General features: G+C 48.2%; 2 protein-coding genes across 3 annotated transcripts; one reads left to right on the forward strand and one right to left on the reverse strand.

The window, feature by feature from the left end:
* Positions 1-10,568, reverse strand: LOC134423273 (NADH-cytochrome b5 reductase-like). Of its 2 annotated transcripts, none has more exons than XM_063166150.1 (7): positions 10,457-10,568; positions 9,290-9,481; positions 8,296-8,444; positions 7,089-7,176; positions 3,957-4,061; positions 2,649-2,852; positions 1-1,052 (listed from the first exon to the last, which is right to left on the reverse strand). In XM_063166150.1, exons 2-7 carry the CDS (start codon positions 9,476-9,478, stop codon positions 849-851), a joined length of 939 nt encoding a protein of 312 aa, XP_063022220.1. In that variant the 5' UTR covers positions 9,479-9,481; positions 10,457-10,568; the 3' UTR covers positions 1-848. The 2 variants fall into 2 exon arrangements, with proteins under 2 accessions (XP_063022220.1, XP_063022221.1); XM_063166151.1 differs by having other exon boundaries at positions 10,339-10,458.
* Positions 10,569-10,903: 335 nt separating this feature from the next.
* On the forward strand, positions 10,904-14,867 carry MRPL37 (mitochondrial ribosomal protein L37). Its single transcript, XM_063166152.1, has 7 exons — positions 10,904-11,294; positions 11,522-11,705; positions 12,167-12,282; positions 12,786-12,971; positions 13,240-13,397; positions 13,879-14,082; positions 14,642-14,867. Exons 1-7 carry the CDS (start codon positions 10,904-10,906, stop codon positions 14,717-14,719), a joined length of 1,317 nt encoding a protein of 438 aa, XP_063022222.1. The 3' UTR covers positions 14,720-14,867.
* The last annotated feature ends 691 nt before the right edge of the window (positions 14,868-15,558 follow it).

Genomic DNA, 15,558 nt, shown 5'->3' on the forward strand with positions numbered 1-15,558 from the left:
TGACAACATCAAACAGCTGTTTATTTGTAAAGAGGTTCAATTTAATGAGCCAGGGTTATGATACAACACTTAAGGGACACAGAAAGCAAACAACCATTCTCCCTGACAGACAGCAGCCACCACCCAGCCATGCTCTCCCAGATTTAGGACATGCTCTTTGTGTCCCCAGGTAGCATTTCTAGGGCTAAGCACAGGGTAGGTAACACAGGCTGTGCCAGGGCAGGAGCTCAGCCTGCCTAGGCTCTCCCTGGACAGAATGTATCACTCCTTCCTTAGGGATACACTTTCCATACATGGTTGGGATAGCTGTTTTCAGAGATCAGTGCCACCTTCTCTGTATTAATGTACAGTGGGCCAACTGAGGCACAGTGAGGCTGAAGGGACTTGCCTGACATCAGCCTGCACATGACAGAACCAAAGTGATCCCGACTCTGCTGTCCCCTTGGCCTGGCAAGGATCCCTGAGGATTAGATCTCTCCTCTGGACACCTAACAGGGCACAACCCACTGCAGAATAACACAGATTGCAAAGCAAGTCACCAACCCTCATACTACAGCAGAGCTGTGTGTGTGGATGCTTTCTAGTACCCCCTTAGGAGATCTCCCTTTTAAAATTGCACCTGAAGACTTCCATTAAAATTGCCATGCAGGTCCTTGAGGTGTGGGTGGCACACCATGTACCAGCCACTCTGGAATGGCACCCATTCCTTAAAACACCCCAGAGTGAGGATCAACAAACAGCTGCTCCAAGGAGCTCAGTCTTCTGAGCAGGCCCTTCTGTGCAATGTCTGCAAAGAAACAAGGACATCCAAGGCTCAGCCCAAGGTTCCTCAGGTCAGGAATGTACTGCTAAAAGACAAAACAGGAATCTTCTTCAATTCCTGCAGCTTTCAAGTATCTACTCATATCTTCATTGAATGCAGAAGAGCCACAAATTAATACAAATGGCTTTCTTCGACAGGAATTCACTATTGTCTTCATCAAGTCCTCATTGAGATGACCAGTGTACGTGTTTTCCTGGTAGCTCCAAGGAAGTTTTTCCAGCGAAGTTTCCTGGAAAGGTAAAAGGTTTGCTGTGTGTGACACTAAAAAAGACAACATTCCCTAGAGCTCAATCTCTCTCCTCCCCTCAGAGTGGGGCACAGGATGATTTTCACCTTTGTGACACCATGTGGGTGACACTGACCCTTCTGTGAGCTGCATTCCTCTTCCCAAGCCCAGATGAAATACTTCCCTGCCATTTACTCTGAGGGGACTGAACAAAACCAGAGTGTAACTATCACAAATAAATGCTGCAGAAATTTTTCCACTGAGAACCATCTCCCAGGGCACCTTTCCTATTCCCAAATCCCAAGTCTATTTCTCTCCACTGCCTCTCCCATTCCCAAGCCTCTTTCAGTCCCATCTCCCTTGACCAAAACTGAAAGAAGGCAGCTCTGCTCCAAAGCCAGCTCTGATCCCATGAGAAGTGCCAGCTCCTGTGGTGCTGGATCCAGCAGGGACTCCCCTGCTGCAATTAATCAGGAGCAGAAGGTGCTCAGATGTGGTGGTGACAGGCAGCACAATGAAATACAGACAGATACATAATCCCAAGAGGGAGGATGCACGAGCCAGCCTTGGACTACCACAGACCTGCTAAGAGAGGAGGAAAAAGGGAGAGAGGAGGGGCAGACAGTGTTGACAGGGGTCAGGTGGGCTGCGTGCCCTTCGCTGATTGAATTTCAAGACCTCCTCATGCTCTTGAGGCAGCAGTCAGAGAGTTTAAACACCCTGAAAAGGGTATTTAAGCCATGTCACCAGAGACAATTATGGTTATGCTCCCACAGAGCAGCTGAGGGGGTGCCCAAGTCACCAGCACTTTTCCCTCTACCAAATCTCATCCTGCCGAGGCCACGTGTGGAACAGAATGTATGAGGCAGTTCCACTGTGAGAGATACAAGAAATGATTCATCTGAGGAACTAAAAATGCAATGGGATTCATTCCCTTAGCATGAATAATTCTTTCTATATCCTCCCAGCAATGAATCCTTATTTCTGATGGAAATAATTTTTAACCACCAAATCCATGCAGAACACAGGCAACTTTGGGACCAAATGGAAATGAAAAAGACTGTTCAAAATGTAAGACCACTGAGAGGTATGCCCTCATCCCATGCATGTGGCAGAAAAGTAATTTTACAGAGAGGGAGACAACTTTTAGAAGTTTAAAAATGGGTCAGCAAGGAAAAATAACTGCTGGGAAGTTGGTGCTAGCACACCAGAGGAGAGCTCTAGCCACGAGCCAAGAATGGAAGATAAGGACAGATTAAGGCACTGGTATCAGGAAGAAAGAAACAGCTTATTTGCTGTTTAGGTGCAACAACAACTGTCTGAAATGGGGAGGAATAAACAACAGTGACTATGAAACAGCAGGTCCATGCCAACAGAACAGGGAGCAGAGAAGAACAGTGATGGCCACTTCCCCAAAATTCTCCAGATGAGTAGCAGTGAGTACATGCAGCAGATTTAAGAACAGCAGCTACTGGATCATAAATTAGGCTGGATGACTGGGAAAGAATTAAGATCATGCTTATGGAAAAGTGGAGGAGGCAGAGGCTCATCCAGCACACAGAACCCTGACACAAACATGCTTCATATCCATTTAATTACCTGGCTTAGGACATAAAATATTCTAATATTCCAGTACCGAGCCAAATCCTGCAGAAGAGGTTTTAAATAAATTTTGTCAAAGGTAGGGAAGCAGCCAACAAGAGTTACAAAGGTTTCATCCTCTTCATCATCTGTTATGGACTGGAGGATGGGAATCATTGGTGCAAGGCCAGTGCCAGAGGCCAGCATGAGGAGCTCTCCATGCTAAGAACAAAACAGAGAATTTGGAGTGAGCTGTGGTGGCTAGCAATGGGTGTGCTCATGGTCAGTTCCTCTTGCTGCCACCCTGGTAAAGAATCTCTTGAGAAACAACATACCAGAAGGTCATGAACTGGTAAATTCAGATCCCAAAATGTATTTTTCTGCAAAGGATTACAGATAGCACTTAAAGAGTTTACATATCAAATCTAACAAAACTGGATTTTTCCCAAATATAATAATTTATCCTAACTTTAGCCTTGATTTCAATTATTCATGTTTCAGTTTCAATTCTGCAGTACGCTTTGCTGACCCACTGTGGGCTTTCTTCCACTGGAAATGCTCCCTGGGTTCCTCTTGGTTGTTGCAAAGTAAAATCCTGAATGTCCTCTGGAGGGAATGAGTGTGTCAGGAAGCAGGACACAATTGCTCTGCATAGAGCTTGGCCACTCAGATGTTAGTTATTTTTGTTGGGGGAAACAAATAAAAAACAACAAAAACAAATTCACAAAAAAAAAAAACCAAAAGACTTTGGAATCTTAATGACCAGTGTTTCAAATTTGCTCCTCATTTGAAAGGTCAGAATTAAGTGACTGAGTTAGTGTGTGTGAGAAGCCTCCCCCTGAAACCAGATCTGCCTTTCCCTGCAGCCAGCCTGGTATTGGCAGGTGGGATCAGCGTTTGGGGAGCGACCTGACACCTCAACAGCCCAGGGAATACCCGGGAGAGGAGAGGATTAGCACCTCCCCTCCACCCCTACTCACTCACAACACAGAGATGGGGGTCAAATCAGGCAAAAACCCATCCACACTCATTGCTGGTGCAAAGAAAGCTCCCTTTGTTAGGCACATCAGGAACTCTAATGAAAGTGATGAACACAGAGCCTTGCTAATATTCTCCTGTCTCCCATCCACCTCCTCTTCCCTGTTAAATATTCTGCATTTCAAGAAAGTGCTCCGACTGACTGCTAATGCTGTCACACTGTACAGTAACCCAGGAACTCTCTAAAATAATCATGAAAACAGTAATCAAATTGATGTCTTCCCTTCAGAGTATTGAACAAAGCTTGCTGCCACAGGCTGAAGCATCCTATGGCTCTCAGGAACTAACCTTGTTAGGCTGATATGGGAACCCTCCAAACGGCCCACGCCAAAAGACCACGTCTCCTCTTTTCCATGTTTTTATGTATTGTGACATTAGCCCAGCTTCATAGCACTAATAAAAAACATTGCACAAAAGAAAAGAATAATTATACTCCGTTGGAAAGTTTCCCAGCTTCAAGTCGATTATAAAGTTATCTACATTTAAACGAAAAGGGGACAAAAAACCATTTTGTGTATTTAAAAAAGAAAGAATGATCTGTTTGAAAAATAACTCAAAGTTATACCCAAAACAAAGACATTTAAATTAAATCATATTGGAACCACTCCAGCTTGACTATAATGTAAACACAACCCCCCTCTGACGCAGCCTGAATTTCCAAAACTGGAGAAAGCTTATCAGAGTTCTTGCTTACAAAGCACACAGAGAAGAGTGTCTTGAATGCAAAGCACAGTGCAGGCCTTCAAGTGTTCTCCAAATCTCAGGGTATGGGGGTCTGGAAATGCCCTCTGGGTACTGTTAGTTATACAAACACTGCATAGCTCTTGCTTTGTTTCAGTCTCTCAGATGCTGCACTGATACAATTAGTGACCCAAAGTCGAGCTTCTCATTTGTAAAACTCTTTGTTTTCAGACCAGATCATCTGGATGCTGAGGGATGCCTCCACAGTTCCAAAAGAATATGTTAATGTTGGCCCAATGGAAGAAAAACACGGGCAAAAAACCTGCCTCACTTTCCACCAGGCACAAACAACATTATCCAGGCTTTGCCTGCAGGAATGCTGCTCTCATTCAAGACTGAGGAGAAGGGCTCAGTGCTTACTGGAAACTCAGAAGGGATGAGAAGCTGGAAAATGAAGGGCTTGTCCCAGCAGTCATGTTGCCATCCATGCCCTAAATGTGTGACCACTGGATGTTTTCAGAGGGAAATGTGAGCAAAAGAGCATCCACAGTCTGGGATGTGGCTGGAGAACCAGGAGTGGCCCAAGGAGCAGGAGCTGAAAAGCCCAAAGCTGCAGCACACAGTGGGTCTCACAAGGATAAGCCTGGGGAAGAGCAACACAAGCAGGGGTCAGAAGATGGGATGTGACACAAGCCCACACAAAAGAAGTGTATTTGGGGGTATTTCCTGCACAGGCATTGGAGAGAAGCCTGGCTCCACACCCCAGTGCCTTGGCTGGCCACCAAGCTGCACTGCAGGCAAACAAAATTGGTGAACCACAAAGCAGCTCAGAAAAAGGCAGTGAGGGAGCCCGTGCTTGTGCTTGCAAGCAGTGTTAGCTAAGAAAGAACACAGATGCTCCTCCCCTCCCAGCCTCTCTCTGAAACCTGAAATATTAACAAGTATTAGCACCAGTTGTTACATTCAAAAGGTAAATCACACACATGTCCAGGCTCTGAGTTATTGTCAGAATTGTTTTATGTTCAGAGGGCTCTGGGCAGGTGCTAAGTCTGGTGCAAAGAGTGTGCACTTGCTTCAGAGAAGCAAATTTTATACCTCCCTTCTTCAAACACATCCAGAAACCCAAGGCAAGAGAACAGAAAAGTTCACTTACTGCCTATTCCCAAAGGACAGGGGTAATGGAAACTAAAACAATCCTTCTTTCACCAAAATTATTTAAAAAAAATTGAAGTGAAAAGTGATTGAGTGGGTTTAAAATGAGTTTTTCTAAATAAAAAGGAAAAAAAAAAATCTCCTGGGGGAAAAACTTCCACACCCCATTTTACATGGAGAGAAACCCTAACATTATAAAATCACTCAAAAAGAGGGTTATGCTCTGTAAATGGCAACTCCCTCACTCTTAACTGTAGTATCACAAATGCAATGCCATAATAACAGGAGACAGAAGGGTTTGAACAGTGCTTGGATTGCATAGTAATAATAATATACTACTTCCCAAAATTGCCTCAATAGTGTGAAATATACCACAACCTACAGAGTGAGTTATAAAAATGGCTGCTTTACACTGGGTGTTACCAACCTCTTTTGTCACTGCCAAAGAATAACTATAGCTCCTTTTGGGATGAAAGGTTCTATATAAAGGAAAGGTATCATTACAATCATTACTATTATTATTGAAATGCAAAACCTGTGAGTAATGAGCTGCTATACATGAAATTTCAGTCATCCTGTGAATGTATCCTATTAATGCAACTCAAATGCAACGTTTCTCTCCCCTACCACACACCAATTGCCACAAGAATGGGGAAATGACCCTCCCACAGGTGTCCTAGAGAAGCTGTTCACTTTTCTAAAGAGCAGGGTTTGTGTTAGAACATACAATGCATAACAGACCCCAGAAACATGAAATCCTGCAAGACAGGCAGAGAACAAGTGGCCCTTCTCTGCAAGCCACCTGGGATACCCAGCACTCTGAATTTCACACCTGTACTGAAGTCTGTGTCTGCCCTGAGGAGTCCCTAGCGACATATGGATGCAGTATTGGAAAAATGTTCAAGTCAGTGTTTGCCACACAAAATAATCATTTATGAGCACCCTGAAGATTTACATGAGACAGATTTGTAGCCAAATCTCCTATAAAATCCTTTTGAACTCAACCAGCATTTTGTGGTTGACTCCATAAAGGTGAGGACATTTTTCCAAAATGGGCTCTGCCACCATGTCCACCTCAGGAGATGCAGCCTGTGCCTATGGGACACCTGTGTCCCCTGTGGGCCACAAAGCCCCTCTCAGACTGCAGCTCCAGAGCCCTGTCTGCACACCAGGGGCAGCTGCCCACTGACAGAGGGGTGTCCTTCAAGTAAAATACAGAGGGGAGGATAAGGGCAAACACTTCCCAAAATCAGTGGTTCAGCTAGGTTGACAAATGGGTGTGATTTCAAAGGCAGCCTGAAAAGGCAAAATGAAAGGAGAGAAGTGGAATGGACACATCTTTCCATCCCAGGGGCTCCCCCAGGTGATCCCAGGGCTTCTGCTGCAGAGCACTTGTGTGTCAACTTATTCTGCTTTCAGTTTTGTGGCAAAAACTGCAATTTCTATCAGCAAAGCAAAAACGCTTCAAAACAACAGAGAAACAGTCCATGAGGGATTTGAGAGAGACTCACTTGAAACACTGACAGCATGCTTGGTTCCTAAAGAAAACACCTTATACTCTCATCCATATTGTCCAGGCTTACTTACTTTAATTAGAACTTCAAAGTAACCTTCTGCATTCCTGGGGCTAATTGGAGTATAGGCTCTCTGGACCTCCAAACCATCCACCACTCCTCTGAAGAGAAGAGAAACAGGAAACCCCTGTGACTTGGGTCATTTGGGGGGCTCCTGCAGCTCTCTGGGAGACAGGTCCTCTACCCAGTGGCCCAGCCTGTGCACAGATGCAAAACATTTCCCTTCCAGAGGCAGAAATCTGGGGGGAACAGAATGGCTAACGGCACCTTTTGTTTCCCAGTGTGGCCTCAGCTGTACCACATCCAGCTCCTGGACACACCCCTGAAAGGGATTTTGTAAGAACATGCAGGAGTGGCAAAGGGGAGAGAAAACACTTAAGTTTGCTGTTCCTTTTAGGCTGGGGTCACTTTCTGCATCCAGTCAGCATCTGGTAATCAAATAACAAAAGCCAAGGCACAGCCTTGACCTCGGGCCTTGTCAACACAGACTGTATTTTCCTGTAAGCCTTCCCTTTCCATGGAATTACCCACCCTGCTCTTTGCTACTGACCATGGGGACTGACTAAAGTGACCAGACCTTTTTGTGTGCAGTGTGATGAGCCAGGGCTGGAGGGAGAAGTGTGTGCTGTCAGCAGAGCCAGCTGCACACACCAGCCCTGAACGTACCAGGGACGTCAACAGATGCACATCAATGGCATCCTAACAGGACTTCCTCTGTCTGGCAATGATCACCACAGATGGCTGAGAGACAGAAACTTTCCCCAAGTGGCCCCTTTCTGGCAAGCAGCAAACTACATAGGAGGGTTGTTTTGCTAGAAACCAGTCAGGCAGTGCTTGGGTACTGGGGTGCTCAGTTACCCCAAGATACAGGGCCTAAAATACCCAGCTCTGGGGCAAGTGCAGCTCATTGTCTTCATTCCAACAGGCTGGAGTAAATAATCTGTTGTAACAGCTATTCTTTTAGATCTTTCTTTCTGCAAATGTATTTTCTTAATCACACCTAGTTCTTTCTGAGCCACCAACGCAGGGATAATGCTGAAGCAAACCACAGCTTTTACCATAGAATTAGTAGAGGCAGAGAGCTCACGAGCTCTTTCATCTGTGTCATTGTGGAGGTACAGAAATCATGATTTGCCTGCTATGAAGCCTTTGTCTATTGACAAAACCCTACGTGTTAGGTTACATAATGCAGACTGTTTAACTAGCACAGAGAACAATACCTTAACACGATATGTTGTCCTAAACTCAAGCGCAGGCTGCTATTTCCCGGTAATTCAAATTTGTACTGGTAGGTGTCCTCTGTCAGCTGCTCCACCGAGCTCACGCTGAATGCAGTGAATGTATCTGGATTCAGCTCTGAATTATTGCTCTGCAAGAACAACAATAAATAATTACTTGGTTAGATGGTGTCTTTTATTATTTCATTTCTTCTCTGGAAGCAAACGTGCGTGCTCATTTAGTGCCAGAGATACTCAGGACGTATATTAAACACTGAGGCCCGGCGCAAATTCCAGCTCTCTGCTGATTCATTATCATGTTCTGCAGCGTGCACTTTGGGATCTTGCATTTCTCCCCACCACCACCTTTTGAAATTACTTTTTTTTTACACCTTACAGCAAGGTCATCCTATTATGACTCACTGCGATCATTTTCTCGTGTCTGGAAATAAACAGAAATAATTCTGCTAAAAGAGCCAAGCGCTGCTTTGGGGGCAACTTTGCAACCTGCTGATGGCCACAGTGAACAGAAAATATTGTCAGTTGTTTCAGCTGATCTTTTTTGCTTGACCCAGCATAGTTAATCTAATGTAAAAGGGCACTGACAGGCTTTAAAATTACACTCTGAAGACAACTGCTCCACCACACACAACACAGTGTTTTCTCACCATCAAAATACAAGTCTAAAAATCAGGCAGAGATGAGAAATGTGAGGAAAACAAAGCTTCTCCGAGGAAACTCGGAGAGGAGAAGCTGCAGAGCCAGAGCTGTAATGCGACACCAGGGAGAACTCTACACTTGGAAAATCACATTACAGCAGGGAGAGAGTGGCCAAGGGGGAGGGAGAAGGCTGAGTTTGGGGAATTGCATTTACAGCCCTCTCTTAAGGCACCACTTGAATTTATCCCTGCATCCCTCACCCACCACCACCACCACCCCACACTCGAACGAGTACGATCAAAGCACATGCTCCAGGATGCCATGAAGAGAAATCGACCTGCTCCTTCTTTCCCATGAGAAGGCTTTTGTCTTGCGTTGCTTTGGCTCTCTCCCACTGTGCAAGCTCCTTCTCGTACACATCGTAGATGCAGGGCTTGCAGCCGCTGCCGCAGCACTGGGCTGGAGAAGGTTCCTGGGGCCTCAGAGCCAGCCAGTCCTCCTCGCTGGCACCCTCCTTGTCACTCATTGCCTGCAAAACACAAGCCCTGCATCACACCCAGCACGATGAAAAGCAGCTGGGTGTTTTCAGCTCATCAGCCGGGTGTTTTCAGAGGACCGAAAAATCTCTCTTGAGCATCTTGTGTGTATGTGTTAAACTGAAAACCTGGAGCTGATCTGTGTCTGCACACCCCATTTTTGTTTGAGCGCTCAATGCCTCTGCACAAACGCCAATCCTCACAGCCCAGAGCAGAGCCTGAGCCCAGCCTCGGGCCCTCCTCCCCAGACAGGCTGCCCAGGCAATGCTACACCCTTTAATCCCGCTCGTTCCGCCGTGCTGATTTCCTACAATAGAGCCGCTTGGTCACCCGGAGCAGAAACATCTTAAAAATCTGCTGCTTGGCCCAGGAGAAAGGGTGACAAACCCAACCGGCAGGACAATGGGTAACAAACCCAGGCACCAGATGCGGCCTGAGCTCTGCGCGGCTTTGGAACGGGGGAGGGCGGCGAGCTGAGAGCAGCGCTCAGAGCCAAGAGACTTGAGGCAAACAGGGCAAAGTCTCAGGCAAACAACCACTGTGGTTATGGGCTTTGAATATACAGGTAGGGGAGGCCAACAAGCACGGGATTTTATCGCTTGCTCCTGGTCTTCCCAATTAGTTTCACCCATTGAACACTCCTCAGATCAAAACCACGCTGCGGACGTTGCGGGGCCCCTTCACCCTCACACATGGGCTGAGTGAATGCTGCTCACAGCGCGCTCGTGTCCGCATCCCTTGGACACAAAGCGGGCCACAGGAAATTGTGAAGCCACGGGTGACGAAGCGGAGGAAGTGAACACTTAGCGCTTCCAGCAGTTTCACTGTCAAGGTCAATTAATTAACTAACCTTCACCCCTGTAACAGAAACACGCTCATTTCAAGGAGGGGGGTTGGGAACGGAACAGAGAACCAAAGGCGACTGGCCCGGCTTCCCACCTCTCTGTCCGGGGACCCGAGGCACTCACGGGCTATGAACGGAGGGTAACCCCCATGGCCGGGGGTGAGGCCGAGACTCGGGCTGCGCGGATTTACAGAGTTTCGAGCACTCACGGTGCGCGCCCAGGGGCTCGGACAGGCCGGCCCGGGGCAGAGCGGACCCAGCCCCGGGACACCCGAGCTGGCCTCGCCGGGTCCCGCCCAGGGACGGTCTCTGAAGTGCCCCCCCCCCCCCTCCCCCGCCCCACAGATGAGGAGGCGCCTCTCCCCGCCCACCTCCCCACTCACCAACCCAGCGCCTGCCCTCACCCGCCAGGCAATTTGCCGACCCTCCCTTACCGCGGGGCGCGCCTGCCCGCCATTGGCCGCCGCCGCCGTCAGTCACCGCGGGTGACGGTGGGGCACGAGCCCTCCCCAAGATGGCGGCGGGCGGGCGCTGAGGCGGCCGCGGGAGGAGGAGGAGGAGGATGGCGGCGATGGCGGCGGGGCCGAAGGCGCTGAGGCGGGCGGGGGTGGCGGCTGCGGCGGTGACGACGCGGAGCCTCACCCGCGGCATCGTCACCCGCGCGGGGCGGCCCCGCCACCGCGCGCCGCTTCCACGCACGCCCTGGACCGTGCGCGGGCCGCCGCAGGAGGTGCTGGCGGAGATGGCGGAGCCGCGGCCGGTGCGGGAGCAGGTGGAGCTGGACACTGTCACGTATGCGGAGCGGCTGCACTACGTGCCCGGCCTGGCCCGGCCGCGCTTCCCGCCCTGGGAGCGCGGCTGGCGCGACCCCTGGCACTCGCCGGGGCCGCGCTGCGAGGAGATGCCGCTGTACAAGGAGCGCGGGTGCTACATCTGCCATCAGGGTGTCCGCATGCTGGAAGGTACCACACGCCCCGCGCTGTCCCTGCCCAGGCACTCGCCCTGCTCCTCCTGCCAAGTGTTCTCCTCGCACAGAGTGTAAAACAAGCACGGGCTGTGGGGAGCCTGCCCAGCCCCATGAGCTGCCAGGCAGCCTCTGTCACATAGGGAATGGCTTGGGTTGGAAGGGGGCCTGGAGCATCACCAGTGTCCCCTGTGATAGATAGATTGTGCTGGGTTGTGTTTCCAGGAGTCCGGCAGGCGCAGTGGCTCACCAAGACGAAGCTCGTGGAAGGTTTGCCCCCAGCCGTGCAGGCCCTCATGGATAACCCGGCTCTTGGGCTCCAGGAGCTGGAGGAGAGGGCGAAGCACATGGTGTCCCATGCTCGGCTCTGGGACACGGCAGAGGCTGCTCCCAGGAGGGAACGATATTGGTGAGTCCTCAGCTGTAGGGGAGGTTTAAACTTTACAGAGACAATTCATACTGAGCTCTTCTGTGGGAAGAGGGTCTGTGTGCAAGACCATCAGATTGTCAAACACAAAAAGCAACAACCAAAGCAACAAATAAAACCCAATTCTGAATATTGGCAGTAGCACTGACATAAATACTACGCTAGATCAAAGCTTCTTTCAGGCCAATGTCTCTCTGTTTCAACTCAAGATCTACTAGCTGATGCAGAGTATCAGTTTTTAAAATAATTGTAAGCATTACCTCTGCCAACTTGAAACAGGCCTGGTGTGTGTGATACCAATCTGCAATCTCTGTTAACTGTTTGGGAGTGCTATGCCATTGTATGTTTTACATACAGTAATTTTACAGCATTTGTGCCCCAGAAGCGTCTGCCTGCTATTATGATCTCATTTTTATGTAACTGTTTCTTTTCTTGTTTTACAGCCCAGTGCTGTTTGAAAACCTGATACATATATGCCGGTTAATGTCTGGGAAGTATCCTGCTCTGAGTAAAAGGATGTTGGCGAGAAACTGCAGGATAGCAGCAATGTGGGAAAGAGGTCAGTTGCCACTATGGTGGAAGCATTTAGCTCAGTAAGATAAGAGGGGTAGCAAAGCTCCTGGCTTTCAGGCTGAGGATTTGGAAGAAATTAAACAATTTCTGGAACTGGGTAATTCTTTGTGGTTTAAATAGCGCTGTTGGCATTGTTGGCATGGGCAGCCTTGGATGATGGCAGGATGCTGTGCCTGAGGAGATTATTAGGTGTTAATCAGTATTGACAAGATGGTGGGAGAAGGGAACCAGTCTCTTAGACCTGATTGTTTATTTTCTTGTGTCCTAAATCAGTGCTGTTGTTTTTCTAAGGATGTTTAGTTAAGAACTTAGCCCTAGCAACTAATGTTGGCATTTTAGAAGAACCCACAGCTGAGCTACTATTTAGGATGGGTTTGGAGGTGAGGGGGAGAGAGTGAGCCTTGCAGAACAGACTGGCCAAAGGAAATGTACATCTTTCCCTGGTGTTCTTTCACCAGTGTTTGACTGTGGCCTAATTCCCCTCCCCAGAATCCATCCTCCTTCAGGTCCGTGGCCTGAGTGGGATACTCATGAACTCTATGAGCCCAATAGCACCAGTAGCCTCCAAGGAGGAGATAGTGGCCACCAAAGAGCACGTTCTGGAGACCTTCTATCCCATTGCGCCCACCATCGACCTTCAGGAGGTGAATGTGTACAAAGAGCTCAATGATACAGGTCAGTGCTGAAGAGAATTATCTGTGTTTGGGGCTCCTTGTTCTCCTGGGGCAGCTGAGAGTAGGGAGTGTGTGGGAATGAGGGGACAGCTTTGCAGTGCAAGTGGTGTAGACCCGTGGTGGGTGAGTGCATTGTTGCCTAAGCAGGACTGAGGACAAGAACTCAAACCCCAACAAACAACTTGAGCAGTTCCTGAAGATAATGGGAGAAAACCTTGGCTGCCTGGCGTCTTCCTGAGCGGTTTCTGACATGAGTATGTGCCCTTCAGGTTTCAGAGATGGTTATCCCTACTCTCACCCTCACACCCTGTTCTTCCTGGAGTCTGCCAACGTTCGCACCGACAGGTTCAGACCAGAGCAGCTCCGTGCTAAAATGCTGATGTTCGCTTTTGGCAACGCGCTGGCCAAGGCCAGGACGCTCCACGGGGTACGTATGGGAGCCTGCTGCTCTGCTGGGCCTCTCTTCTCCCCCGCTGCTGCAGCCCCTCAGAGCCCCTTACTTGTGTAATTTTTTACACCCCCTTGTGTGATTTTCACATCCAAGCTTCCCAGTCCAGAGGTGAAAACCCAACCTTCAGAAATCCACTGATGAGCAATGTTTGTGATGCAGTGGGGTGGTATGGGCAGGAACCAGGGAATAGGTTCAGCTGTAAAACTCTAACCCATCCCACAGCTCAGTATGTAAATTGACAGTTTGTTGCTGGCTGAAGGAGGAATTTTAATTAAACTACAAAATCTACATTCAAAACTTGTTTGACTAGAGTAATTTTCTGGGCAAGGTAACAATATATTTATTAAAATCTTGGCTTTAAACCAGCCCAAAGATGCAGAATCAGCAAGTACTCCTACAATTTCTGTTGTAACTAGCTTTTGAAACATTCTCCCCCACATGCCCCTTCTTTTCCTAGAATGATCCCAAGGTTTTGGAGCAGCCGATAGTGGTGCAAAGCATTGGCACAGATGGACAGCTCTTCCAGTTCATGGTGTTCCAGTTAAATACAACAGACCTTGTCTCTAATGATGGTGTAAAAAACCTGGTCTGGATTGACTCTGATCAGAACCTGTATGAAAGAGCCCAGTGTGTCCCAGAAGTCAAGAAGGGAATTGTTACGGTAAGGAGAACTTGGGAAATGGTGTTGGAAATGCTGCCCTTCCACCACAGCTGGGGGTCTGGGGCTGGCACAGAGCTGCAGCAGGTTTTAAACTAGCTGGAGGGACCCTCAGGGGACATTGGCCTCATTTTTACCTCAGCAGGTGTTTCTCAGGAGACCAGTGCCTGAGTGTTTGTGGTGCTGATGTGTGACATGCCAAGCTTAACGTGAACTCCTACATACAGATACTCCCAGCTGAAATCCACCATCCCATAATGTGCGTGTTCAAAGCCAGCTCTGAGGAAGGGAGCTCTCACAAGCAGCCTCTCTGGGGAGTAAATAGAGCACAGAGCTGCCAGTACTGGTTATACTGGGAGGGCATCTCACTCACAGGCAAAGGGGTTCTGCCCTCTGAGATTGACACCAGTGGAAGTGCCCCCACCCAAACCCTTCTGGGGAGGGAGAGCACAATTTGGAAGCTGCCATGCCTGAAAGTCTTATTCAAGCCTGTTTAAAGCCGTTGTTTGTCTACATTAATCACTTCACTGCAAACTGAGCATCCGTGTCTTTCTCTCTGCAGAAGCCCGCTGGAATTTCTGGCTTTCAGCCAGACACATTCAAGAAGTTTCTGGCACTGTATCTGCATGGAACTGTGTGAAATTCAGCTCAAATGAAAATACTTCACCAACTGTACCTGCTGCTTCTCTTTGCCAGAACCGTCGTATAATTAAAGAAAGGTGGATTAATTTACTTTAAAAAATAAATTATATTGTTACAGAAAGTAAAATTTCTTTTTTTAAACTAAATAGTGCATGGAGAAACTCTTTCATTTTAGGGGCTCACCCCTCTGGATGTGGGTTAGAGAAGTCGTCAGATGCATCCTCCAGCACTCTTCCTCCATTGCCTGGGAAGAACATAAGCCAGTCATTATTCCTGTGCGCAGGCTCTGCTCTCAGTGTGCTTCTGCACAGAGCCAGACTCAAACCCATTCCCAAGGTTGCTTTGAGTCCCTCTGAATGCAGAAGAGACTTACAAAGCTTCAAGGGGAAAGCCTGAGCCACGAGGCTTTTTCATTCTGCCTGGCTTTGACTTTGTTTTACTCCTGGCTGCCGTGGGATGCGTCGTGCTGCCCTGTGCTTAGTTCCCAAAGCACTTAATCGGAGGGATTGCTTTGTTGGATCTGTAGAACCACAGTCCTTTTATCCCCCCAATCCTGGATGAAGAGACCTGTGCATTTGGGGAAAGTGGTGTAGAATGTAGCAGGAAACTTTGGTGCCTGTAGCTAGTATTTGCTGCTAAAAATACAAAGGAAGAATTTCTTCCTGCCACACAGAGTTAACTGAGCAGGAAGCATATTCTTTTTAACATGGGGGGATTAGTGTGGGTTTTGTAAAATGAAAGCTAAATTAGCTGCAGCCAAATGTAGAATGTTTTGCAGTTCTGGTACCCTCCAGCACATGGGAAGGGAGAGGACAGCCTGCGCTATTTTAAGGTGTG

Source organism: Melospiza melodia, chromosome 11, assembly GCF_035770615.1.
Source record: "Melospiza melodia melodia isolate bMelMel2 chromosome 11, bMelMel2.pri, whole genome shotgun sequence".
Classification (NCBI taxonomy): domain Eukaryota; kingdom Metazoa; phylum Chordata; class Aves; order Passeriformes; family Passerellidae; genus Melospiza; species Melospiza melodia.